The following is a 25,702-nucleotide window of genomic DNA, read 5'->3' as shown; positions in this document are numbered from 1 at the left end:
CTCGTTTCATAAAAGCAAATGCCAACAATTCACTGGTCATGTCTTCTAATGGTAATAATCATTGTATTGGTTAATAATAACAGTTGAGGTATTTGTTATGCATTTACTCTGTGCCAAGCACTGTACTAAGCACTGGGGTCGATGCAAGATAACCAGGTCTCACATGGGGCTCACGGTTTAAGTAGGAGGGAATATGAGTATTGATCCTCATTTGGCAGATGAGAGAATTGAGGCACAGGGAATTTTGCACTTACTTTGTCTCTGGGGTAGATACAAGATAATCAGGTTGGATGCAGTCCCCATCCCACATGGAGCTTGCAGTCTAAGTAGGAGAAAGAACAAGCACTTGAAGCCCCATTTTACAGATGAGGAAACTGAGGCACAGACCAGTGGAGTTACTTGACTGAAATCACACAGAAGGGAAGCAGCTGAGCCGGAATTAGAACCCAGGTCCTCTGCTTCCCAAACCCACGCTCTTTCCACTCGACCACAAAGCTTTCAGGAATAGGAATTGAGTAATAGGAATTGAGCAAGAGTTATTGATAGAAGCTGTTTTTGCTAAGCAAATTATGACTATTGACCCAAGAGGGACAGCGCTGCCGAGGGCTACCTACTCTTCCTCTGCTAATCATATCCCTGTAACTTGTGATGCAAGAATCCCGCCCTTTTCTGAGCACACACAAAACACTGACTCAATCTGATACCTCACAGGCAGCTGCCTCTCCCTAAGTCACTCGGGCTCCACACTCCCCCGTCGAGCCGAGCGACTCTGCAGAGATGAAGTCTGTCTGCATTTTCCTGCTGGGGTCCACCGTCCTGGCTCTTCCTCTCCTTCCTGCCCTGGCCCACGACGGAGCCCGGGAAATCGAAGAAGGAAGACTGGCCGCTGAGAGCTGTTCTCTGAAAGTTAAACCCGGTGGGAAATGTGAGCCAGGAGAGCTGTGCTCATATCAGGTGGACCTGCCTTCGCTGACCATCCAGCTGCCCAGGGAGTTCAGCCTGATCGAGAAGGCTCTCAGAGAGGTCGAGGAACTCAAGGAGGCAGTCCTCAGGGTGCAAAAATCTTGCCAGGACTGCAAACTGCAGGCGGATGACAACCGAGAAACGGGCAGGAATGAACTGCTAGATCCTAATCTGGGAGCCTCGGAGGAGAAGGGGGATCACAGTGTGAAGGACTTGCAGAGCAAAGTCAGTGAACTGTCCTCCAATCTGAAGGATGCAAAAGATCAGATTAACCTGCTGCAGGAACGCCTGGACCACATGAACCTCAACAGGATAGAGAATTATGTCGACAACAAAGTGGCAAATTTGACAAATGTGGTCAACAGCTTGGGGGGCAAATGTTCGTCTAACTGTCCAAGCAGCCCCGAGGTGCAAGGAAAACCTAGTAAGTATTTCTTTTGACAATTTGGGGGGTGAAGAGTTCGGCATTTTTATAAGCCAGTGAACTCTCTGAAGACCAGAAATGAAACTACAGGAAAGGGAAAGATGGTTTCAATAAACCTGTTTTCGGAAAACAAGGCATTTACTGTTGTAAATGGGGAATAGCATTGGCACTTAAGTCGCAAAATTGAGTTGCTCTGCTCCTTAGAAGACTGATAGTGGGATTTTGCAGTTTAATTGCATTTTTGAGTCCTTTTTTGGGGTTCCTGCAGCCCTCTCACTGATGCATCATTGTCAGACTAATGCAGAAGCCAAATAGAGTTAAGATGATTTCTTCATGACTTTTTTCCCGTCTTCAATACAAGTTATGTAACCAATCTGTTTTCTAAAGAGCCACTTAAAAACATCTAAAAGGCAGAGAAAGTTTTAAAAATTTGGTTAGCAAGTAGGAACATTCTTAAAAAAAATTTCTTGGCTGAATGACACATCAAGCAAACCAGATTAAAAGGCAAAACTCTGTAAGATCTTTGCATGACTTTAGCTAGCAATCGGTCACCGGTAATTAAAGGGAAAGGAGAGATGATATGGCCAAATTAAAAATAACAATTAGATTCACGTGTACATAAGACTTGGCTCAAAAACCTTTCCGCATTAATGTTTTTCAATCGCACAGCATGTTTTTTCAGGGGAGAATTCTGGCAAGAAGTGAATGTTTGCGTGATGCAAACTGAGGCTATTAACAAGGATAGGGAGTTTGGTTTCTTTTTATCTCTCTGCTAGGTCAGGGTTATAATTCAAGCTTCCCTTACAAACTGCAGGTGTTTAGTTCCTGAAAGTACTGGCGGAAGATAAGACCATAGGCTTATGGGATACCACAGTATTTAAGGACTACCACTCTTTTTCTGTCCTACTGAATGAGACATCAGGTTTATTTGGAAGCAGTATATATGTTCTTCAAGAGGCAAAGAAAATCAACTATAGTTCACTGTATTAAGTCACTTGAGCACATTGAGGTACTAAAGGTTGAATGGTATTGTGCTTCTCTGTTATTGTATCAATCAATCGGTGGTATTTATTGAGCACTTACTGAGTACAGAGCACTGTACTACGCTACGCGGTACAATACAATAGAGTTGGTAAACAAATTCCCTGCCCACAATGAACGTACGGTCTAAAGGATCACCAGGTTAGTAGATGGCTCAGGGAAGAACTTACTATATTAAGCTCATTGTCACTATATGTTTCCAATAATAATAATGATAGTATTTTTTAAGCTTTTATTATGTGCTGAGTGTTGGAGTAGATACAAGATAATCAGATCCCACATGAGGCTGACTCTAAGTAGGAAGAATGGGTATTAAATCCCCATTTTGCAGATGAGGGAACTGAAACACAGAGAACATAAGTGACTTGCCCAAGGTCACACCACAAATAAATTATGAATATGGACATAAGTGCAGTGGGGCTGGTGGTGATGGGGAGTGAATAAAGGGAGCAAGTTAGGGTGACGCAGAAGGGAGTGGGAGGAGAGGAAATGAGGGCTTAATCAGGGAAGGCCTTTAGACCCAGGTCCTCTGACTCCCAGGCCTATGCTCTTTCCGATAGGCCAAGTTGCTTCTCAAATATAATATATTTAATATAATATTACATATTTAAATAAAGTTTAAATTTAGGTTAATGATTGGTGTTGCCCTTGGCTTGCATTTTACCATTTCATCTAAGAATGGCAATTGTAGTTCAAACTAGGAGAGGATGAAAAAGATGCATTAGAACAAATACAGCATTCACCATCACATACTTGAGCTGAACTCCAGCACTTTGTGCAGGGTCTCTGAGCTAAACGAAGAAAACTACTTTTTTTTTTTAGGGGAAATGTGACATTTTACTCAAAAGTGGCATGTGTAGGAGGAACCTCCTCTCTACTGATAGAAGTATACTCATATTTACACTATGGCTTTTCCCAAGGACTTCAAAATTCTTTGCATATGATCTCATTCATTCTTATGACTCCAAAATCAGGGAGATGTTATGAACATATTATTGTCCCATTTCACAGACGGGAAAACTAAGGCATCGAGTGTCACAACTACTCAGGGATGCCGAAGGCATGAGGCCTGCTTGTAGAAAACATAAAAATCCAGGAGAAAGAGAAAAGATTTCATAAGCCTTCTGAGAGCAGCAAAACACAAGGAAAACACTTTTCCTAATAAATGTTTTATAAAGGTAATCACATTTGGTGGAGGGAATTAAAAAGTAGGTTATGGAACATTTTTACTCCTATCCGCACTGCAAACTCTGAAGGTACATCATGAATCGTTTGCCTATGTTAAATATGTTTATTTGAAGCATTCCTCTCGCATTTTAATTCTGGTTTAATTCAGGACAAGATCTGTAGTTTTCTACTGACTAGTGAAAAGGATTCTCTGGTGTTCTTTAATGGCCAGTGAATTGCCCTATTCACGGGCACTGGGTGAGCATGTTAAACCTACTGTAAGTCTTCTAGTTTAATGTTTATCAAAACCCTCCTAAGAGGCATTGGTGAGAATAGGATATTCTAGATGGTGTTCAGTGGTCTGTAATAAGGCCTAGACAAGAAGAATAGCAATAGATTTCATGCTGATTCTAAAAATGAAATGAATGTTCCCTCAACCAGAAGGAGATTTCTTGGCAGGGAAAGTGGGTCCTGGGAACCTCCCAACATGATTGATTCTTAATCATTTTCTACAAGAGCTTAGGAAAGGAAAGAAAACGGTAGACTTTGAGGGGAGTGGCAGGTGGGAAATGGATTATTTATTTATTCAGTTTGGCTTGAAATAACCATTTTGGATTCAAATCAAGTTGGGACAAGTCTAACTCTTGGAAGTTGGGGAAACATTTGTGGAGGAAGCAGAGCACTTCAAAGACGAGGTCTAGAGTCTGAGCACAGCAGGCCTCAGATAGTGAGATTGCCACCTCAGACCTGTTGCCACAGAGGGTGGTGATAGTGTAATAATAGTAAAAATAATTGTGGTATTTAAGCGCCTACTATGTGCCAGTCACTGTTCTAAGTGCAGGGGAAGATACAAAGTAATTGGGTTGGACACAGTCCCTGCCCCACACAGGGCTCACAATCTTGATCCTCATTTTATAAGTGAGGTAAATGAGGCCCAGAGAAATCACGTGACTTGCCCCAGTCACACAGCAGACAAGTGACAGAGCCGGGATTAGAAGCCAGGTCCTTCCGACTCTCAGGTTCGTGTTCTATCCACTAGGTCACAAGGAGATGCAGGGGGTGAGGGGAACAGTAGGGGAGGACCTGAAAGGGGTAGGGGGGGACGGTAGGGGAGGACCTGACCCCTTGCAAAGACAGCTGAGGCAAACGCTATAATAATAATAATTATGGTACTTGTTAAGCACTTATTATGTGCCAAGCACTGGGGTAGATACAAGTTAATTAGTTTGGATGCAGTCTATGTACCACATGAGGCTCACCCCCTTCCCATTTTTTACAGATGAGGTAACTGAGGCCCAGAGAAGTGAAGTGACTTCCTCAAGGTCACACAGGAAACATGTGGCAGATCCTGTATCTCTCTCTTTCCCTCTCTAAAATGTCAGGGGTCAGAGTGAGTCACCAATAGGGTTTGAAACAAGGGTCTTGGAGCTGAGCTGCCTGGAATGCATTATTGCCCGACTACATGGCGCTGAAGTATGGTGGAGGCCTTGGTGGCTGTGGAGCGGCTTTGAGGACAGAGAAATATTTTCTGAACATGGATGTTAGTCAGAATGATTTACATGGACTGGGACGGGGGCAGAAAACTTTTCCTTGCCTTCGGTGCACAAACATCTGAAAGGGAAGCAGTGTGACCTAGTGGAAAGAACACGGGACTCTGAGTCAAATGACCAGGGTTCTAATCCTGATCCCAACATTGGTCTGCCGTGTGACATTGGGCAAATTACTTTACTTCTCTGTGCCTCAGTTCCCTTGTCTGCAAATTGGGGATCAAATTGGGGATTCAATACCTCTTCTCCTTCCCATTTTGACTGAGCCCCACGGGGGACCTGATTATCTTGAATCTACCACGACGCTCAATAGATAGTAAGCACTTAACAAATACTATTATTATTATTACTGTCATCATCAGAATTAATCAGCCCTGAACACAGGTTGAGGGCTGGCAAGGAGAAGCAGCCCAAAGCCTCCAGCTCTCCCCATCATTGGCTGTCAATCAGATGGACCTTCTGGACAATCGCAATGCCCCACAGTCTCACAGCCAAAGACTCCAACTCTGCAACTTCAACTAACACATTTTTTTGTCAAACCATATCAACCGCAACAGGAAAAAAAACCATACAAACAAACAAACAAAAAACCCCAGCTACAAATCCCTTTTTCATTCTGGCTGTGCCCATGTGGAACTTGTGGGTTAGGGATTTTTTTTTCCAAATTAGTGCTGGTTTGGTTCCGCACAGACACAGCTAGTGACTGTGGCCAATTAGACGCAAGCTACCCTTAGGGCATGATTACACAAGGAACATCTCTATCAACTTAGTACACTGCTCTACACACAGTAAGCACTCAATAAATACCATTGGCCGACTGATTAAACAAGGACAACAACAAACTTGGGAAGGATCAAGACACAGAACCTAGAGGTATGTGGTCATGTCTCTTTAACACCAAGGCAGTAGTTCCGCTAAACATTTCAGTACATTTGCTTAGACACAGTCATTTTACAGTAACAATAGATTTCCCCAGCTACAGAATTTCAATGGAACCTAATCAAGAGGGTTCTGTGATTAATTCTTATCTGTGAATACTGTTCTGAAATCTTAAAAGAGGGCCCTTGCGATAGAACTGTTGCACACCCTATCTTAAATGTCCAGCCAACCAGGGGCAAACAAAAAGATTCAGATTCAAAAATTATCCTGTCGTTGTGAGGTAATAATAATAATAATGTTGGTATTTGTTAAGCGCTTACTATGTGCCGAGCACTGTTCTAAGCGCTGGGGTAGACACAGGGGAATCAGGTTGTCCCACGTGGGGCTCACAGTCTTAATCCCCATTTTACAGATGAGGTAACTGAGGCACAGAGAAGTTAAGTGACTTGCCCACAGTCACACAGCTGAGAAGCGGCAGAGCTGGGATTTGAACTCATGACCTCTGACTCCAAAGCCCGTGCTCTTTCCACTGAGCCACTTTGCTTACTCTCCCAAGCGCTTAGTACAGTGTTCTGCACATAGTCAGTGCTCCATAAATATGATTGATTGATTGATCCCACCACACAACCTTAATCTAATGCTTTTCAGCTCTATTCTGCTGAAATATAACCAAAAGCTCTGGTCTAAACTGACACAAGAATTCTGGGGAAATTTTTCAGGTTGGGTTTACCCTAGACATTGTCTCCCACAGAACAGAGTGGCATGGAGGATGAAAAGATGACCAGTCCGAATAATACTGTCCTACTGGATAGTTGGCCTTGTATAGACATCCAATTCACCAGCTACTCCTTGGTTTGAATTTAGGCTCCTTGAGAAACTACACTAACACCAGTACCTACTATCACCAGAATCAATTTCAGTACTTTGGAATTGCCTGAATTATGGGGCTGAAAAACACATACTAAAATTTATCATGCTCTAAATACCATATGAAAGCTTAATTTTCAGAGAAGTGACTTCTAAAGTACCCACTTTGGAATCTCACATGAGCCCTAAATGTCAATGAATTGCTCGGCTTGATACAAATGTAAGTTTTTTCTTGGAGCAAGCATCTTCAATTTTCATGAAAAATTATGAAAACTTTAAATCTTTCATCAGTTCCAGCAAACTCAATTAATCAACCATTAACCTTCACACGTAGCTTCCTTGAAAACCAATTTTTACTATTCTGATTCTGGAATTTATTAAGCACTTTCTAAGGGGCCAGGTCTGGACTTCTTCTGGGAGCCAGAAGGACCTGAGTTCTAAACCCAGATCTGTCACCTGTCTGCCGCATGACCTTGGGCAAGTCACTTAATTTCTCTGGCCCTCAGTTACCTCATCTGTAAAATGGGGATTAAGATGTTGAGCCCTCTAAGAGATGGGGATGGTGTCTTAACTGGTTAGCTTCTATTTACCCCAGAGCTTAGTACAGTGTCTGGCCCATAGTAAGTGCTTAACAAATACCACAATTATTATTATTAATCACTGCACTTATTACTGGGGATATGATGTAATCAGATTAGTCATACTTCCAGTACCACACAGTGCTCACAATCTAAATATGACGATTGACTGATGATTCGGAAGTAGAGACAGGAGCGGGTATCTTGGTCCCATTTTATAGTTGAGGAAACTAAGGCCCAGAAAGGCTAAGTGACTTGCCCAAGTTCACACACAGGTCAGTGGCAAAGTCAGGACTCCTAAGTTCCACCCATTAGGTCACACTGCCTCTCTCCTAGTATAGTGATATTAGAACCTGTGATCCTAGTCCACTGGCTAGTCATTTCCCTAAAGCAGCAATTCTACAGTATGTGAACCTATTCCTGAAAAAGTTTCTTTTGTCTTTCTTTCATCTCTTCAGCATGTTTTCAATCAGGTGAGTAGAGAGTGCTTTAAGCACACGTCATTTGGAACATATTTTGTGTAACCTTTCATGGCAGAGGATGGCAGGTTTTAAACCAGAACTTAAAGTCTTCAGGAAACACCTGGAAAGAAATAATATTTTTTTTTGTAACCAGTAAATTATTGAAAAAGTAATCATTTGATATTGAGTATACAGGTCACATTTTCCTCAGTATAAATCCAGCTTAGTATAGTTCCATTTGCACAGGAAAGCCCTGCCATTCCTCAGTGTCTGCTTCTAGAAATCTTTTTTCAGATGTAGTCAACATTGGCCACTTCCTCCCATTTGCAAAGTATTGTTAAAAAATGAATATCTGCTCCAGACCCAGTATCTGACTATTAAAGAATAGCAGGTAGTGAATTATTATGTAAACGGTCAATCTTACTTATATGCAGGTTTTTCCTTCACGGTTTAGTTTTTCCATAGCTCTCTCTCTGTGTGCAGTTTACTGCCCAATCCTTCTGTGTTTTATGGTTTCTCACTGGAGAGAGCTTCTCCCTAGTCTTTTGCAGCAGTACCCAGCTCCTACAGCGCTGGTCCACTTGAAAAGAAAGTGAAACAATTTTTGTTCCACAGATAAACTGTTTCCTGCTCATAAATTCTGCCTTACACTCGTGTTCGACAACACACTTATCAAAATGGGGGTTATTTTCCTGTTGAAATCCAACCTCCCTTTCCCCTTTGACTTTAGCAATTCACCATTCACAAAGCTGACGTTCACCCATTTTGGAGGAACACAGCCCTTTGGGGTGACCTGATTAATTTAGAGAAATGGAACAAAGTATTTTTCCAATCATCAACTTTCATCCTGTACCCATAATACATTGACAGATTGAATCTTCTTAACAGCCCTCCCACACCTCCCAAGCCCCACTTCCCCTCCATTTATTTTGCCCCAATCAAACGATCGTGTTTATTGAGTGCTTACTCTGTGCAGAGCACTGTACTAAGCATTTGGGAGAGTACAGGATAACAACAGAATTGGTAGACATGCTCCCTGGATATGTACCTAAGTGCAATGGGGCTGCGGGAGGGTGCAAATCCAAGCGTAAGGGCGACACAGAAGGGAGTGGGAGAAGAGGAAATGAAGGCCTCATCAGGGAAGGCCTCTTGGAGGAGATGTGGCTTCAATAAGGGTTTGAAGTTGGAGAGAGTAACTGTCTGTGGGATATGAAGAGGGGCATTCCAAGGCAGAGGCAGGATGTGGGGAAGAGGCTGGCAATAAAGGTGCAAAGTATGTGGGCTGGTTTGTAGTAAGAAAGCAACAACCTCTCTCTTTCCGACCCTCCTAAACCCCATCAGCCTATTGGTAGCTCACAAGAGGGGTCCAGCATTTGATATTGGATGCTCTTAATTTGCCTGGCCCCGCCTCCTCCTTGTGATTCTGGCTCACAGGGAGGCCAGCCTTGTTCTTGCCCAGGAGAGCAATGTGCTCCCGATCAGGTGATGAACAAATAGGGACTTAGTGCTCAACAGACCCACAATCCCCTCTGGAAGATACTGATCACAGGGCTAGACTGGTGTGGATTTGTGGATGTAAACAAACAACCAGTCCGCTGAACAGGTGCCAAAACACAACTGGGGGCAGAGAGTTATTAATGATAATTATAATAATAATTGTAGTATTTATTAAGCGCTTACTACATGCCAGACACTGTACTAAGAACTGGGGTAGATAAAAGCTAACTGAATTGGACACAGTCCCTATCCCAAGTGGGGCTCACAGTCTAAATCCTCATTTTGCAGATGAAGTAACAGAGAAGTGAAGCGACTTGTCCAAGGTCACACAGCAGATAAGGGGTGGATTAGAACACATGGCCTTCTGACTCCCAGGCCCATATCCACTATGCCATGCTGTCCACTATGCCATGCTGCTTCTTACTACGCCATGCTATGTCATATGAATGTCTCCTGTGAAAGTACCATCAGAAAGAGGATGAATCTGAACATGAAAATAATAATAGTATTTGTTAAGCACTTCCTCCATGTGAAACACAGTTCTAAGTGCTGGAGTAGATACAAGTTAATCTGGGCAGACATATGCCCTTGTCCCACATGACCCTCACAGTCCAAGAAGGAGAGAGAACAGGTATTGAATCCCCATTTTACAGATGAGGGAACCGAGGCACAGAGAAGCTAAGTGACTTGCCTGAGGTCAAACAGCAGGGAAGTGACAGAGCCAGGATTAGAACTCAGAATCTCCATCTCCCAGACCTGTGCTCTTTCCCTTAGGCCAAGCTGCTTCCTTATGATGTGGGAGAAACCTTGTTTCCAGTTCCAGGAAAGCCTAGGGTCAACTGCATATTGATCCAGGATCAAACATACTGGGATCCTGAGCCTCAAACATTACCGAGCCTCCTGCAATCTGGAGTTTGGGCAGGAAACAGGCTGCCATTTTAGATAAAGACTTCCTTATAAATAAAATCGATTTTTACAATTGACAGAAAATGACATGCTTTCTCCTTCTCTTCCTAGTCCAACATCTAATATACAGAGACTGCTCTGACTACTATGCAAAAGGAATGAAGAGAAGTGGAATCTACCGAATTACCCCTGACCCCAGATACAGTGGTTTTGAAGTCTTCTGCGACATGGCCAGTGCAGGTGGAGGTTGGACTGTACTTCAGGAGCGGCTAGATGGAAGCACCAACTTCAACAGGACGTGGAAAGACTACAAATATGGCTTTGGGAATCTCAGCCGGGAGTTCTGGCTAGGCAATGACAAAATCCACCACCTGACCAAAAGCAAGGAGATGGTTTTGAGAATTGAGCTGGAAGATTTCAACCGCACCAGGAAATACGCCATCTACGACACGTTCTATGTGGCCAATGAGTACCTCAAATACCGCCTGAACATCGGTAACTACAGCGGGACAATCGGGAATGCTCTCCAGTTCAGTAAGCATTATAATCACGACCAGAAGTTCTTTACCACCCCGGACCGAGACAACGACCGCTATCCCTCTGGAAACTGTGGCCTTTACTACGGCTCGGGCTGGTGGTTTGATGCATGCCTGTCTGCGAACCTCAACGGCAAATACTACCACAAGAGCTACAGAGGTGTTCGCAACGGCATCTTCTGGGGGACCTGGCGAGGTGTGACCGATGAGCATCCGGGGGGCTTGAGACAAGCTTTCAAGCAGGCAAAAATGATGATTCGGCCAAAAGACTTTAGGCCGTAAATCACCCCTGTTCCTTCTTGCAGGTTGGCACGGCTTCAGGGTTCAGTTATTTCCCTTTCGCTTATACCTTGTGATGGTATCATACGTTCCATCTTAAAATAATCTTTCTTCGGCCAAGCGTGTAACGTGTTGAGAATACAGTGTCTTTTCTTTAAACGTGACTGAAAAAGGAAGCAGTAACATTGAGGGATGGATATTTCTTAGATTTTAGCATTGCTGATGCCCAGGTGAATGCCGAGTGGCAGACGGGGTAATACTTCCCCATCACTGAAAGCTGCCATCCCATTAATTGATGTTTCTTCCTTGATTTGTATGTCTCTTGTGGACTTAATACCATTACTGACTACACTTTTGCCAGTTACATTTCACATTTCTCTTCCTTTGGCATTTCAGATTCTATGAGTTAGCCTCGCCTGAGCAGAAGATAGGTAGGTTCATAGATGCATCACTTTTTCAGATCATGGGGATACTATGAGTAAAATCACCACTCCTGATCTGAAAGAGTTAATGCATGTTCAAACAGACCCAACTTTCATCCAGGCAACCCTTTACTTAGAACCTGGCTCTGTGTCTGTTAGATTCCCCCTTCCTCCCGCACCAAATTGTATTTATTACAGCCCTTACGTGCACTATATCCCTTTATAAATGGTTTTTCGATGACTATATGAATTGTCATCTTAAAATTAATCAACATTTTTTTAATCCATGAATTCATCCCATTAAATCGCTTGGGGAAATATTGTGGCTTAAAAGACCACAGTTGGAGGAAAACAAGTGTTTAATGATTATAAAATTCATTAGTTGACTGGAAGTCAAAACTGCTTCAATATCCCAAGTGTCTTTCCTCTGCTTGCATTCATCATAGGATGTTATTTAGCATGCGTTTCAACTTGTCAGACCACTGGTAATGGCTTTCTTAGAGGAAAAAAAAATTTAAGGCTGGTTTTTTGATGAAGGACATGGTCTCTCTGAAAGATAGAGCCCACAGAGCTCAAAAGTGGAATCCACCAGTGTGTTCTTCGATGTTTTAAAGGATGCTCCACTCTACTTGTGAAGCTGGAACAGCAATACATTCTCTAGGGCTTTTGTAAATACTGTATACTTCATTTGGATAATGCCTAACTGCCAGTATTAAAGAAACAGCCATTTATTGAAGAGTTACTAACCATCATTTCAGAACAATTAAATGACCGTTAACTTTCTAAAGAACATACTTGAGTCAAAGGGACTTCATTTTATCTTATATTTTTTTCAGTGTTTGTTTTTTTCTAATAAAACTGCCAAATTTTCAAGTGACATTACTGAGTTTTTTTTATAAAAAGAAATACTTGCCTCTGATCATTACGGTACATTTCTGAAACTTGTCGAAAAGAGCTGGTCAACCACTTTAAGAGTAGAATTTTTTTTCATGGTATGTGCTCAGTATTTACTATGTGCCAGCCACTGTATTAAGCGCTGAAGTAGATACAAGCTAATCAGGCTGAACACAGTCCATGTTCCACATGGTGGGTCTCAGTCTTAATTCCCATTTTACAAGTGAGGTAACCGAGGCACAGAGAAATTAGGTGACTTGCACAAGGTCACACAGCAGAAAAGTGGCAGAGCTGGGACTAGAACCCAGGTCCTCAGACAGGCCCGTGTTCAGCCCCTTCAAAGCAAGAGATTAAACTGTAATGTGTAATCTCATCCTCATCACGGTAGCTTTTCCACAAGATTGAAAGCTTTTTGAGGGCAGGAACTGCATCTACAATTCTGTTGTACTCTCCCTTGGGCTTAGTACAGTGTTCTGCAAAGAGTGCTCCAGAAATACCATTGACTGATTGATGGACTGAAAAGTGAAATTTGGGATAAACAAAACATACCACTGCAAGGTGTACTTTTAAGAAAGCATAGCTAATTAGAAGTGCTTTTTGTCATTGATAAGGTATTTGGTTTACTCGGTTTAGTGTAAAAACTTAATATGATGAAATTTATAACTCTTTAGAGAGATAAGAAATCCCACAATATTTATTGCATTTTTTAATTCAATAAAGTATATAATAAAGTTTTGTTCCTTTCCAACTCTGGCTTGAAATTGGCACTTTTTAAAATAGTATTTGTTAAGCACTTTTTTTAATGGTTTTTGTTAGGTGCTTACTATGCACCAGTCACTGTACAAAGCTCTGAGATAGATTGGACACAGTCCAAATCCCACGAGCTCATAGACTTAATCCCCATTTTAAAGATGAGGTAACTGAGGCACGGAGAAGTTAAATGACTTGCTCAATGTCCCACAGCAGACAAGTGGCAGAGCCAGGATTAGAATCTAGATCCTCTGTCATTCCCATGCTCTTTCCCTTGGACCACGCTGCGCCTCGCATGCTGCAAAATATGATAATCCGGTTTTATTTTCCAGCTATGCCTTCTGCTCATATTCTTGGAGTCAGGAGACAGAACCTGTTCATTCATCATACAAATCTGGCCCTCAAATGCTATCCCATGTAAAAATTCAAAAGACTGAGAGTAATTGACACTTCAGTGGGAAAAAGTGTGCTTTATATATCTTCTTCCAGACCAGAGTGGCCAATTGTTTTGGTTGGAGGGCCACCTATAAAATTTTGAGGGGTTCAGCTGGACCGACTGCAGAGGGCTGGACTGTCCAGGGGAAAGCTGTGCGAGCGATTGATTCAGACCTGCAAGTGCCGTTGCTTCCATCTCCTACAGCTCTCATCTGGCACGGAGCTACTGGATGATCAATTCATCAATAAATCATATTTATTGAGAGCTGAACAAAGCGGTTGGGAGATTATGATACAACAAGAGTTGCTCTACACATTCCCTGCCCATAGTGTACTTAAAGTCTAGAGGGGAAGATATATGTAGATGTGTTTAATAATCTACTGGCATCGCTAATCAGAGGTCTGTGACCTCCAGAACAGGGGCATATTAGGGTGACTGACTGCATTTGTATCCAGAGAAGAAATGTCAAGGGGAGGAAATGGTTACTTTTTTTTAAAGTGATATTTGTTAAGCGCTTACTATGTGCCAGACACTGTTCTAGGCACTGGGGTAGATACACGGTAATCAGGTTGGATGCAGTCCACGTTCCATATGGGCCTTACACTATTAATTCTCACTTTACAGATGAGGGAACTGAGGCACAGAGAAGTTAAGTGACTCCCAAGGTCACACAGCAGACGAGTGATGGAACCAGGATGAGAACCCAGGTCCTTCTAAATTGGAGTCCCATCCTCTATCCACTAGTACACAATGCTTCTCATTTCCCTTCTTTAGGTGGCTCTGGGGGATTAAGCCAGGAAAAGGTGCAGATAGATTGGCCTCAAAAGATGTGAATTTATGCCCAAATCTAGACTGTGACTGTTGTGTCTTTCTAAGAAGGAATGAGCAAGAACAAAGGTGGGCAGGGGAAGTCCTTAGTTAAAACATGACACACTCTAGCTATCTAAAAATAAAAATTGCCTAGGACATGAACTGTTCAATCTTCACTAGGTGGTGTTATCTTTGATCTGAAGGACTTTATTACCCTGACTGTAATCTTTAAAGGGAACAGCAGAAATTGTGAGGGACCAAGTTTGAATGAACAAGTAATAATGTCATTTTGTAAATGGTTAACCAAGGTTGTGTCTCTGTAATGTTACATGGGCTTAAATTTCTTATTTTGAAAGCTAAAATAAAAGTTTGCAACTCAGCATGCATAGTTTTCTTTGAAACAAAGGACAGACGACCAAGGTCATATGGGCGAAATAAAGACTGTGAGGCAAGACGATCAGGAATGCCCCAGGGAAATGGGTGACAGTGTGACACAATGAAAAGATGAGCAGATATGACCAAATGGGTGACAGTGTGACACAATGAAAAGATGAGCAAATATGACCTGTGACCTTTAGAAAGAGGAAGGAGGACTTGAGGTTAGCTACCAAAAACCCTCATACAAGCTAGTTTCTCTAGCTCCTCTACATAAAAGAAAGAGTGCTTTGGGTTGAACCAGCCTCCTCTTCCACAGATAATGCACTTAAGGCTTGGGGATGCTGCTTAAGTCATTTTAACTAAAAGTCTCAACCTGGGCCACAGCAATTTAAAATAATCATTAATCTACTAAATCAGACCCAGATAATTAGGGGGAAACAAACACCTGAAGACTTGGGAGTAAGGGGGATTCGGGTTAGGAAACAATGGCCTGACCCAAGGACAGACAGAGATCTCTTGGAAAAGTAAGAGATGGGGGGAAGTGAGGAATGGTGGACTGCTAAAACCAAGGCTTTGGGATTTGGCCTTTTCCTGATATTTATCAATTAATGGTATGTACTGGGCACTGACTGTATGCGAAGCACTATATTAAGTGCTTGGGAGAGTACAACACAACAGAGTTGGTAGACCTGTTCCCCCGCCACAAGCCTAGAGGCTGAATTTAGATTTAGGAATCTTTTCTCCTTTGCTTGTCTTTATTAATAATAATGTTGGTATTTGTTAAGCGCTTACTATGTGCCGAGCACTGTTCTAAGCGCTGGGGTAGACACAGGGGAAGTAGGTTGTCCCACGTGGGGCTCACAGTCTTCATCCCCATTTTACAGATGAGGTAACTGAGGCACCGAGAAGTTAAGTGACTTGCCCAAAGTCACACAGCTGACAAGTGGCCGAGCCGGGATTCGAACCCATGACCTCTGACTCCAAAGCCCGTGCTCTTTCCGCTGAGCCACGCTGCTTCTTTATTCTCCTTGCTAGGTGAAATCCTCTTTTCCCCACTGCAGGGTATGGCGGGGGGGGGGGGGGAAGTGGTCTACTCCTTAAATGATGGGGAGTGGCCCTTGAGAATCAGCATGGTGTAGTGGGTACAGCAAGGGCTTGGAAGTAAAAAGTCATGGGCCTGGACTCTGACACTTGTCTGCTGTGTGACCTTAGACAAGTAATTTCGCTTCTCTGGGCCTCAGTTACCTCATCAGTAAAATGGGAACAGTGGCGAGCGAGTGGCAGGCAATCTGCTACAAGTCAAAACTCACCCGCGCTGGACAGCAGTGGCATGGGAGAGAATCGAGGGCGGAGACTCAAGTTGACTATGCAGGAAGGAGGCAGTGGTAGCCACTTCTGTATTTTAACCAAGCAAACTCTATGGATACACTATCAGAATGACTGCAGATGGAGGTGGGGCATTCTGAGAGAGATGTGTCCATGGTGTCGCTATAGTCAGAGGGGACTCAATAAGACAAGCAAATCACGATTAAGTACCCCTTCTTCCTCCCACCTTAGACTTTGAGCCTTATATGGAACAGGGACTGTGTCAGACCTATATCTACCCCTTTGCTTAGTATGTAGTAAGTGTTTAACAAATACCACAAGTACAGGCTATGAACTGTCAAACTAAGAGGTGATGGGTCTTTCTGAAGTAAGCAGAAGACTGCAGCCCAAGCTGACCATCTGTGTAGCCTGAGGTATTTCTGTATAAAATTCCTTCTGCAATTACATATGCTATAATAACTAGGCTTGTCCTTGAATGCTCGTGATAAAGGTCAGCTTCAATCTACTTTGACTTAATTGACTCCATGAAATGAGCAGAAAATGCCCAACTAATTGGCATTAAATTTAGGTGAATGGAAATGAAAACACAGCTTTCTTTTTTATCTTCTGCCAACACAATTATATAAATTTTTGTGGGTCCAGAGAGCTTTCAAGCAAAATTATTTAATCCTCTCCTGCCTCTGCTTAAGATAGGTTGAAAATGTTATTTTCTGCCCCACAGTAAGGTCAGATTTGATTCGAACCCTAACGGAAAGAGCAAAGAGTTTACATGATCTCCAAACATTCTTTCACGGCCAGGGTGGCTCTCCAAATGTCATAGTTGAACAAGTGTCCTTGAGGACAAAGTGCCCTATACAGTTAGCTGAAGGACAGAGGCAGTCAAAACGTTTCTCAGGCAAAAGGCAAAAGTTCACAGTTTAACATGTTAAACAAAAGCTACTCTTTTCTAAGCAACTGGATGATGTTTCCATTTCTCTTTTCACTCATTCATTCGATGGTTGGGGGAGGCGTGGGGGGGCGGGGTGTGTCTTTTTGATTTCTACTCGGTTTTCATTATGTGTTTACCTGTACCTAGTTCAGGAGACAGCTAGTTAAAGGATTTAGAAAAAGCTTAACCAGGGACAGCAGCAAGACAAGGAAGAACAACAAGATGCTTTTGAAGGAGCTTACGGTTTGGTTATCGAAGCCATTTAATAGGAAAGGCTTTTGGTGTTGTGTTTAATGCTCTCTCATTCAACCCACATATTCAACCCAGCACTAAATCCTGTCAGTCCCAACTTCATCACATCGCTAAAATCCACCCTTTCCTCTCCATCCAAACTGCTACCACGTTAATACAATCATTTATCCTAATGAGCCTAGGTTACTGCATCAGCCTCCTTGCTGACCTCCCAGTCTCCGGCCTCTCCCCACTCCACTCCATACTCCGTGGCTCAGTGGAAAGAGCATGGGCTTTGGAGTCAGGGCTCATGAGTTCGAATCCCAGCTCTGCCACTTGTCGGCTGTGTGACTGTGGGCAAGTCACTTAACTTCTCTGTGCCTCAGTTCCCTCATCTGTAAAATGGGGATTAAGATTGTGAGCCCCACGTGGGACAACCTGATTCCCCTATGTCTACCCCAGCGCTTAGAACAGTGCTCGGCACATAGTAAGCGCTTAAGAAATACCAACATTATTATTATTATTATTATTATTATACTCCACTCTGCTGCCCGGATCGTTTTTCTATAAAAACTTTCAGGACATGTCACCCCACTCTTCATTGTGGGCAGGGATTGTGTCTGTTTACTGCAGTATTGTACTTTCCCAAGTGCTTAGTACAGTGCTCTACAAACAGTTAGCACTCCATAAATACAATGGAATAAATGAATTTGGACCAATTATTTCTTGGGGCTGGCTGGGATGAGTTGGGAGGTGACGAGGACAGCAAGGTGCCTTCTGAGTATCCTCCATGATACTTCAGCTCATGAGCAGGGAACATGTCCGTTAAGTCTGTTGTATTGTACTCTCCCAAGAGCTTCATACAGTGCTCTGTACATAATAAGTGCTCAATATGATTGATTGTTTACTATGGAGTAGCCCATTTCCATTATGTATTATCTAAAGGAGCAGTCTTTACAATTATTTCCTTTACTCTCAGGATTCACCTTAGACCCAAATTGAGCAAAGGTTCACTTGACCCTTATAATAACAATTCAGAATAATAATTGTGGCATTTAAGCACTTACTATGTGTCAAGCACTATACTAAGCACTGGGGTAGATACAAGTTCATCAGGATGGACACGGTTCCAATCCCTAAAGGGCTCACAGTTTAAGTAGGAGGGAGAACAGGCATTGAATCCTCATTTTACAAGTGAGCGAATTTAGGTTCAGAGAAGTCAAAAGACTTGCCCAAGGTCACACTGCAGACACACTGTGGAGCTGGGATTAGAACTCAGGTCCTCTGTCTGCAAGGCCTGGGCTCTTTCCGCTGGGCCATGTTGCTCTCTTTATAAGCACTTGGCTGGGTACTGCCTAAGCATTTTAATACACAGCCCAACCTCAGCCCCCTTGCACTGTTTCATATCCATTCATAATTTATTTGAATATGTCTCGTCTTCTAGAGTTCCCTGTACCTACCTACTGTACTACACTGTACTCGTGCTTAGTACAGTGCTCTAAACAAAGTAGTCAATAAATAGCACTGATTGACTGATTTATAGGCACTTAATAAATACTATTTTACTACTTTGATGTTCTCGTGATTTCTTCCCATTGTCTACCAAAAGATTTCTATGATCCTGTGTACAAACTCTGCACTAAACTGGAAAAAAAAGGACAGATATCTGTGACTAAAGTGTAAGATCATTTGTAATTTCTTAATTAGCTACAAAACAAATTTGTCAATCGATCACATTTATTGAACACTTACGGTGTACACAGGATTATAGGTAAGCGCTTGGAAAGAATACAATTTAACAGAATTGGTAGACATGTTCCCTGACCACAGCAAGCTTACAGCCTAGAGGGGTTTCCAGTGTGTTTTGGGAAAGAGATGAACAAGCTACAGTAGAGTGGCATGTGCCCTTGAAGTGATTACTTTGAAAACTATTGAGAAACAGCATGGCCTAGTGAATAGAGCACAGATCTGGGTTCTAACCCCAGATCTGCCACTTGTCGGCTGTGTGGCCTTGGGGAAGTCACTTCACTTGTCTGTGTCTCAGTTACCTCATCTTTAAAATGGTGATTAAGACTATGAGATCCATGCGGGACATGGAACATGTTCAACCTGATTAACTTCTATCTACCCCAACGCTTAGTACAGTGCCTGGTACATAGTAAGCACTAAAATACCATTAAAACAAAATAGGGTGTTGCTCAAGCTCAAGAAGCTTCTTGTGGACAGGAATCCTGTCTACTAACTGGATTATACTGTCTCAATCGCTTAGAATTTAAAACTGAAGTGAAAGTCTTTAAAATATCCCAATGAAACAAAAAAACCCTAATATTTATTGGAAACTGATCCAAAATAATCAACAAAACTCTGAAAACAGAAGTTCATAAAGTCTCTTGAGGACAGTCTCTTATTTCTTTCAGACTTTTCCCATAAATGTGATGGGCTAATTGGAAGGGGCTCAGGGTGTGAGGAAAGTAGGAAGAGAAGAGTGGTAGGTTCATTAGAGGACTGCATTGTAAGTTCATCTCAAACATAAAACCCTTCTTACTAGCTTGGTGCCAAACTCAAAGAAAGTATACATTTCTGAGATAGGGAAAGAATTCATATTTCTTGTACGAGAAAGAGAGAGAAATAATCTCAGGGTGTGGCTTTTGGTGAGAGATGGCCAAACTTCCTCTTTAAAAATAGGATGTGCACTTTGCTGTTTACAGAAGCAACCTCCTTCTTTAGCACCGATTCTCTGAAGCAACATGGAAGAGAAGTTTTTCATTAACAGTGCACTCGCTTCAGTGAATCAATTGTACTGATTAAGTGCTTACTGTGTGCAGAGCATGTACAATATAACAGAGTTGGTAAATACATTCCCTGCTCACATCGATTTTATGGTCTTGAGGGGAACCTGATATGAGCTCCTTTAGGTGGGTTTCATCTGCTGGGTTTTGGGGGACTCCATCCTCAGGAACCCAAAAATTTCTCTTAGAGCTCCTACTCTTCCTTAACCTGTATCGCTACTTTTCCCTCTTGCCCTCCCCTCGGAGGGAGGCCATGGCAATGGGAATTCCAGCATCCCAGAACAACCTTTGAAAGGGAGGGGAAAAGAGGAGCAGCCTGGCTTTTGGCCCAGAACAAAAAGTCAAAAGGCTTATTTGATATATCTAAGTTTCTTGGCTCTTGGTTCTCAGTTCTTGGCCCAGAATTACAGGGCAGCTTTCAGGTTTGGGAAAAGAACAAAAGAAAACCTTTCAAAACTGAGGTGTGGTTTTATTTTGATATGGGATTTGTTAAGCGCTTACTATGTGCCAGACACTGTGCTAAACATCGGGGTAGATAGAAGGTAATCAAATGTATCAAATAAGTTTTACTTTTTGCACGGCAACAATCTTTATCAGGAGAACAGCGTTGCCCTAGTGGAAAGATCAAGGGCCTGGGAACCAGAGGACCTGAATTCTAATCCCAGTTCCGCCACTTGTCTGCTGTGTGACCTTGGCAAGTCATTTCATTTCTCCGTGTCTCAGTTACCTCACTTGTAAAACGGGGAGAAAATACCTGATCTCCCTTCCTCTTCAACTGTCAGCCTGTGTGGGACAGGGACTGTTTCCAACATACTTATTTTACCTCTTTCCCAGTGCTTAGAATAGTGCTTGGCATTTAGTAAATGCTTAACACCCCCCCCAATTATTATTATTACTATTATCAATAATAACAATAATAAAAATATCACACACAAGTGGGTAGGGGAAAACTTTCAATGTCAACAATGGCAGGATGAAGTAAATTTCATGGGTTTCCTCTGAGTGTTCATGGCACTCTCGGTATCTGAGTGGATAGCCAGATAAGAATAAGGGGATTTCCTTTTAGCTTTTAGTCCACAAGGCAGCATTGCAAGACCAAAAAAAAAGAAAAATCAGGGTAGGATAGTACAGGGAACATATTTTATCCAAGAGAAATACCTTTTGCACACCTATCAAGTGACCCAAATGTTCACCTCACTGACCACTGCAGCATGGATGTGAGATCCTGGGCCTCCCCACTCCATTACCCTTTAATAATTATTGGAGTATTTGTTAAGCGCTTACTATGTGCCAAGCACTGTACTGAGTGCTGGAGAAGAGTCAACATAATCAGGTTGGACACAGTCCAATCAAATGAATCAATCAAATCAATCAAATGATTTGATATATATATCCTCCTCATTATTCTCTGAATGCCTGGAAATATGATGTTCCCCATTGGGTTTTCATATAATCCAATCCAGAAATTTCAGGATCCTAAGAGAAATAAGAGTGGCTACACTGCCTCACAATTCAAAAATTGCTCAGAAGCAGTCCCTTGAATATTATAACTTCTCATTGTGTTTGCTTATTTTTAAAAATGGTACTTGTAAAAGTGCTTACTGTGTGCTGGGCACTTTACTAAGCACTGGGGTAGATTCAAGTTAATCAGGTTGGACACAGTCCATGTCCCACGTGGGACTCTCAGTCAATCTCCATTTTATAGATGAGGTACCTGAGGCACAGAGAAGTGAAGTGACTTGCCCAAGGTCACACAGCAGACAAGCGGCAGAGCCAGGATTAGAACCCAGGTCCAAGTTCTATCCGCTGGGCTCCATCCACTAGGCTTTTATTTTTAAAAGCCAATCCTTCACATCCTGATTTCATTCATTCATTCATTCAATCATATTTATTGGGTGCTTACTGTGTGCAGAGCACTGTACTAAGGACTTGGAAAGTACAATTCAGCAATAAAGAGAGACAATCCCTGCCCACAACGGGCTTAGTGGGAATTCTTTTTCAAGGAAATAACTCATAGTTCCGTAACTGCATCCAAGAGGGTCCTGGGTCCACTGCTATAGGAAGCAGTCTATTTCTTCAGTCACCGGTCTCTACCATCTCTGCCGGAAATGGGCCAGAGTGGTGACTGGCCAAGAGGAAGATGAAGAACCATTTCCCAATGAACTAGTTAACAAAGTTTCATTTCTCCCAGCAGAAATGGAAGGAATATTATCACCAAGAGTTGGAAAATCAGGCAGAACCAAATGGCAGTAGAGAAGCAGCGTGGCTTAGTGGAAAGAGCACAGGCTTCGGAGTCAGAGGTCATGGGTTCGAATCCCGGCTTGACCACTTGTCAGCTGTGTGACTTTAGGCAAGTCACTTAACTTCTCGGTGCCTCAGTTACGTCATCTGTAAAATGAGGATTAAGACTGTGAGCCCCACGTGGGACAACCTGATTCCCCTGTGTCTACCCCAGCACTTAGAACAGTGCTCGGCACATAGTAAGCGCTTAAATACCAACATTATTAAATACCAACATTATTATGATTTCTAGGGGTTCAGCGTGGCTCAGTGGAAAGAGCATGGGCTTTGGAGTCAGGGCTCATGAGTTCGAATCCCAGCTCTGCCACTTGTCGGCTGTGTGACTGTGGGCAAGTCACTTAACTTCTCTGTGCCTCAGTTCCCTCATCTGTAAAATGGGGATTAAGACTGTGAGCCCCACGTGGGACAACCTGATTCCCCTCTGTCTACCCCAGCGCTTAGAACAGTGCTCGGCACATAGTAAGCGCTTAACAAATACCAACATTATTATTATTATTATTAGGGGTTGTTCCCACATAGTATGGGTGGCAATCGTGACCTCTAATTTTTAGACTCTTGGATTCCTCTGGAACGCTATATACTTGATTTCCCACCCTCCCCACCCTCCCTCCACCAAACAAAAGCCCATAATTCAGTCACATTTTTAGACCAGTAATACATTCTATTATTTTAAATATTATTTAATTTGGAGTGAGGTGTGGCTTTGACCCACTCTTCTAAATCCGCCACTCTGAACAATGACTATGATGACTTGGTAAATATGCCAATTTTTTTGATGGTATTTGTTCAACAGTTACCATGTACTGTAATAAGCGCTGGGGTAGATACAATTTAATCAGGTTGGATTACAGTCTAAATCCCCACTTTACAGATGACAGAACTGAGGCACAGAGAAGTTGAGTGACTTGTCCAAGGTCAAACAGAAGACATGTGGTGAAGATGGGATTAGAACCCTGGTCTCATGACTCTCAGGCCAGTGCTCTTTCCACAAGGCGACACTACTTCCCTGTTTGGTTTGGTAATCTCCCGGCACATTGACTCCTACTTACCACAGTTCACTTGTTCCCTTAACCTTGGGGAGGAAGTTCCTTGAGGTGCTAGGATATATTCAGGACTTCTTTGCCCACTTGATTCTTTACCTCTTATTCAACAGTATTTATTGAGCACTTACTATGTGCACAGCACTGTACTAAGCACTTGGAATATACAATTCGGCAACAGATAGAGACAATCCCTGCCCATTGACGGGCTTACAGTCTAATCAGTCATCCATTCGATCGCATTTATTGAACACTTACTGTGTGCAGAGCACTGCACTAGGTGCTTGGAAAGTACAGTACAGCAATAAAGAGAAACAATCCCTGCCCACAACAGGCTTAGAGTCTAGAGGTCCTCACACCACGGTGTAGAACTGACATTTCCTTCTGATTTTACTAAGCCAGAAACCAGCTATCAAAGGGTAAAGATCTTGACATGTTGCTAGGTTCACCTGGATTCTTAGAGAATCAATCAATCAGTGGTAATTTATTGGCATTATCCTTGACTCCTTTTCTCACTCAACCCACATATTCAATCCATCACCAAAACCTGTCCGTTCAATCTTCACATTACTAAAATCTGCCCTTTCCTCTTCATCTAAACTGCTACCACATTAATCCAGTCACTTAACTTTTCCTACCTTGATTACTGTATCAGCCTCCTTGATGCCCTCCCTCACTCCTGTCTCTCCCCAGTCCAGTCCATACTTCACTCTGTTACGCGGATCATTTTTCTAAACAAACATACAGTCCAGGTTTTGTCACCCCTTAAGAATCTCCAGTGGCTGTCCATCCACCTCCACGTCAAATGGAAACTCCTCACCATCAGCTTTAAAGCCCTCAATCACCTTGCCCCCTCCTCCCTCACCTCGCTACTCTCCTACTCTAACTCAGCCCGCACGCTTTGCTCTTCTAATGCCAACCTTCCCACGGTACCTCAATCTCGTCTATCTCTCTACCGACCTCTTGCCCACGTCCTGGCTCTGGCCTGAAACGCCCTTCCTCCTTATATCCATCAGGCAATGACTCTTCCCCATTCAAAGCCTTACTGAAGGCACATCTCCTCCAAGAGGCCTTCCCTAAGTTCTCCTTTCCTCTTCTCCCTCTCCTTTCTGAGTTGCCCTGACATGCTCCCTTTATCCACCCCCAGCTTCAGCCCCACAGCACTTAGGTACATAACTGTGTTTTATTTATTTATATTAAGGTCTGTCTCCCCTTCCATACTTTAAGCTCACTGTGGGCAGGGAATGTGCTGTTATACTGTTATATTGTTCTCTCCAAAGCACTTAGTAAAGTGCTCAGTAAGAACTCAATAAATACTATTGCTGACTGACTACTGAGTGCTTTCTAATGATAATAATAATAATAATAATGGTATTTGTTAAGCTCTTACTATGTGCCAAGCACTGTTCTAAGCACTGGGGTAGATACAAGGTGATCAGGTTGTCTCTTGTGGGGCTCACAGTCTTAATCTCCATTTTACAAATGAGGTAACTGAGGCACAGAGAAGTTAAGTGACTTGCCCCAAGTCACACAGCTAATAAACGACGGAGCCGGGATTAGAACTCACGACCTCTGACTCCCAAGCCTGTGCTCTTTCCGCTAAGCCACACTGCTTACCTAGCACTGCAGTAAGCGCTTGGGAGGGTACAATATAATAGAGCTGGTAGACAAGTTCCCTACCCATAATGAGTTTACAGTCCAGAGAGGGAGACATTTATACATATAAATAATTTATAATATATAATTTAAATATATATATCAAACTGTTGTGGGCTTAGGGGTGGGGAAAATATCAAATGTCTGAAGGTCACAGATTAGAAGGCCACCAAATGTGTATCACGGTGGTGGACTGAGATGTTCCTACCTCATCGAGGCACTGAAAGGCCAGGGTGGCATACACATCTTTGCAGAGGTCATCCTGAATATCCACTGAGGAGGGGAATAATCCTGGCTCCTCTTGAACCTCAGAAGTAGCCAACGCACTAGGGCTTCTGGTTGACTCCTTGCTCTCTGGTTCCGAGTCACTCGAATTTGATGTATCCTCATCAGTATCTCCCATCTTTCACAATCCTGCAATGGAAGGAGAAAGATTTCCATAGTGTTATTTCATGGTTTGGGGAACCCCTGATTTGTGAGAGAAGAGGAAGGGAGAAAAATCATTTAAAGTTGGGAGGAAAGGCAAAACGGTCAACAAATATACAATTTTAGGAGTTTCCTTTTGCTGTCCAGATACTGCTTCTATTCCTCCCTGC

At 42.7% G+C, this 25,702-nt stretch overlaps 2 protein-coding genes across 2 annotated transcripts in view; one reads left to right on the top strand and one right to left on the bottom strand.

The window, feature by feature from the left end:
- CCDC146 (coiled-coil domain containing 146) overlaps positions 1–25,702 on the bottom strand; it is a 92,381-nt gene that overhangs the window by 61,657 nt on the left and 5,022 nt on the right. Inside the window, exon 2 of the mRNA XM_029077780.2 lies at positions 25,315–25,520. Within this exon, the coding sequence (XP_028933613.1) occupies positions 25,315–25,509 (195 nt within the window). The 5' untranslated portion in view covers positions 25,510–25,520. The remainder of the gene's footprint in view (positions 1–25,314; positions 25,521–25,702) is intronic.
- Positions 691–12,446, top strand: FGL2 (fibrinogen like 2). Its single transcript, XM_001507518.5, has 2 exons — positions 691–1,387; positions 10,442–12,446. Exons 1-2 carry the CDS (start codon positions 778–780, stop codon positions 11,146–11,148), a joined length of 1,317 nt encoding a protein of 438 aa, XP_001507568.1. The 5' UTR covers positions 691–777; the 3' UTR covers positions 11,149–12,446.

This window comes from Ornithorhynchus anatinus, chromosome 13 (genome assembly GCF_004115215.2).
Source record: "Ornithorhynchus anatinus isolate Pmale09 chromosome 13, mOrnAna1.pri.v4, whole genome shotgun sequence".
Taxonomy (NCBI): domain Eukaryota; kingdom Metazoa; phylum Chordata; class Mammalia; order Monotremata; family Ornithorhynchidae; genus Ornithorhynchus; species Ornithorhynchus anatinus.
This window is presented reverse-complemented; position numbering and strand designations above follow the sequence as displayed.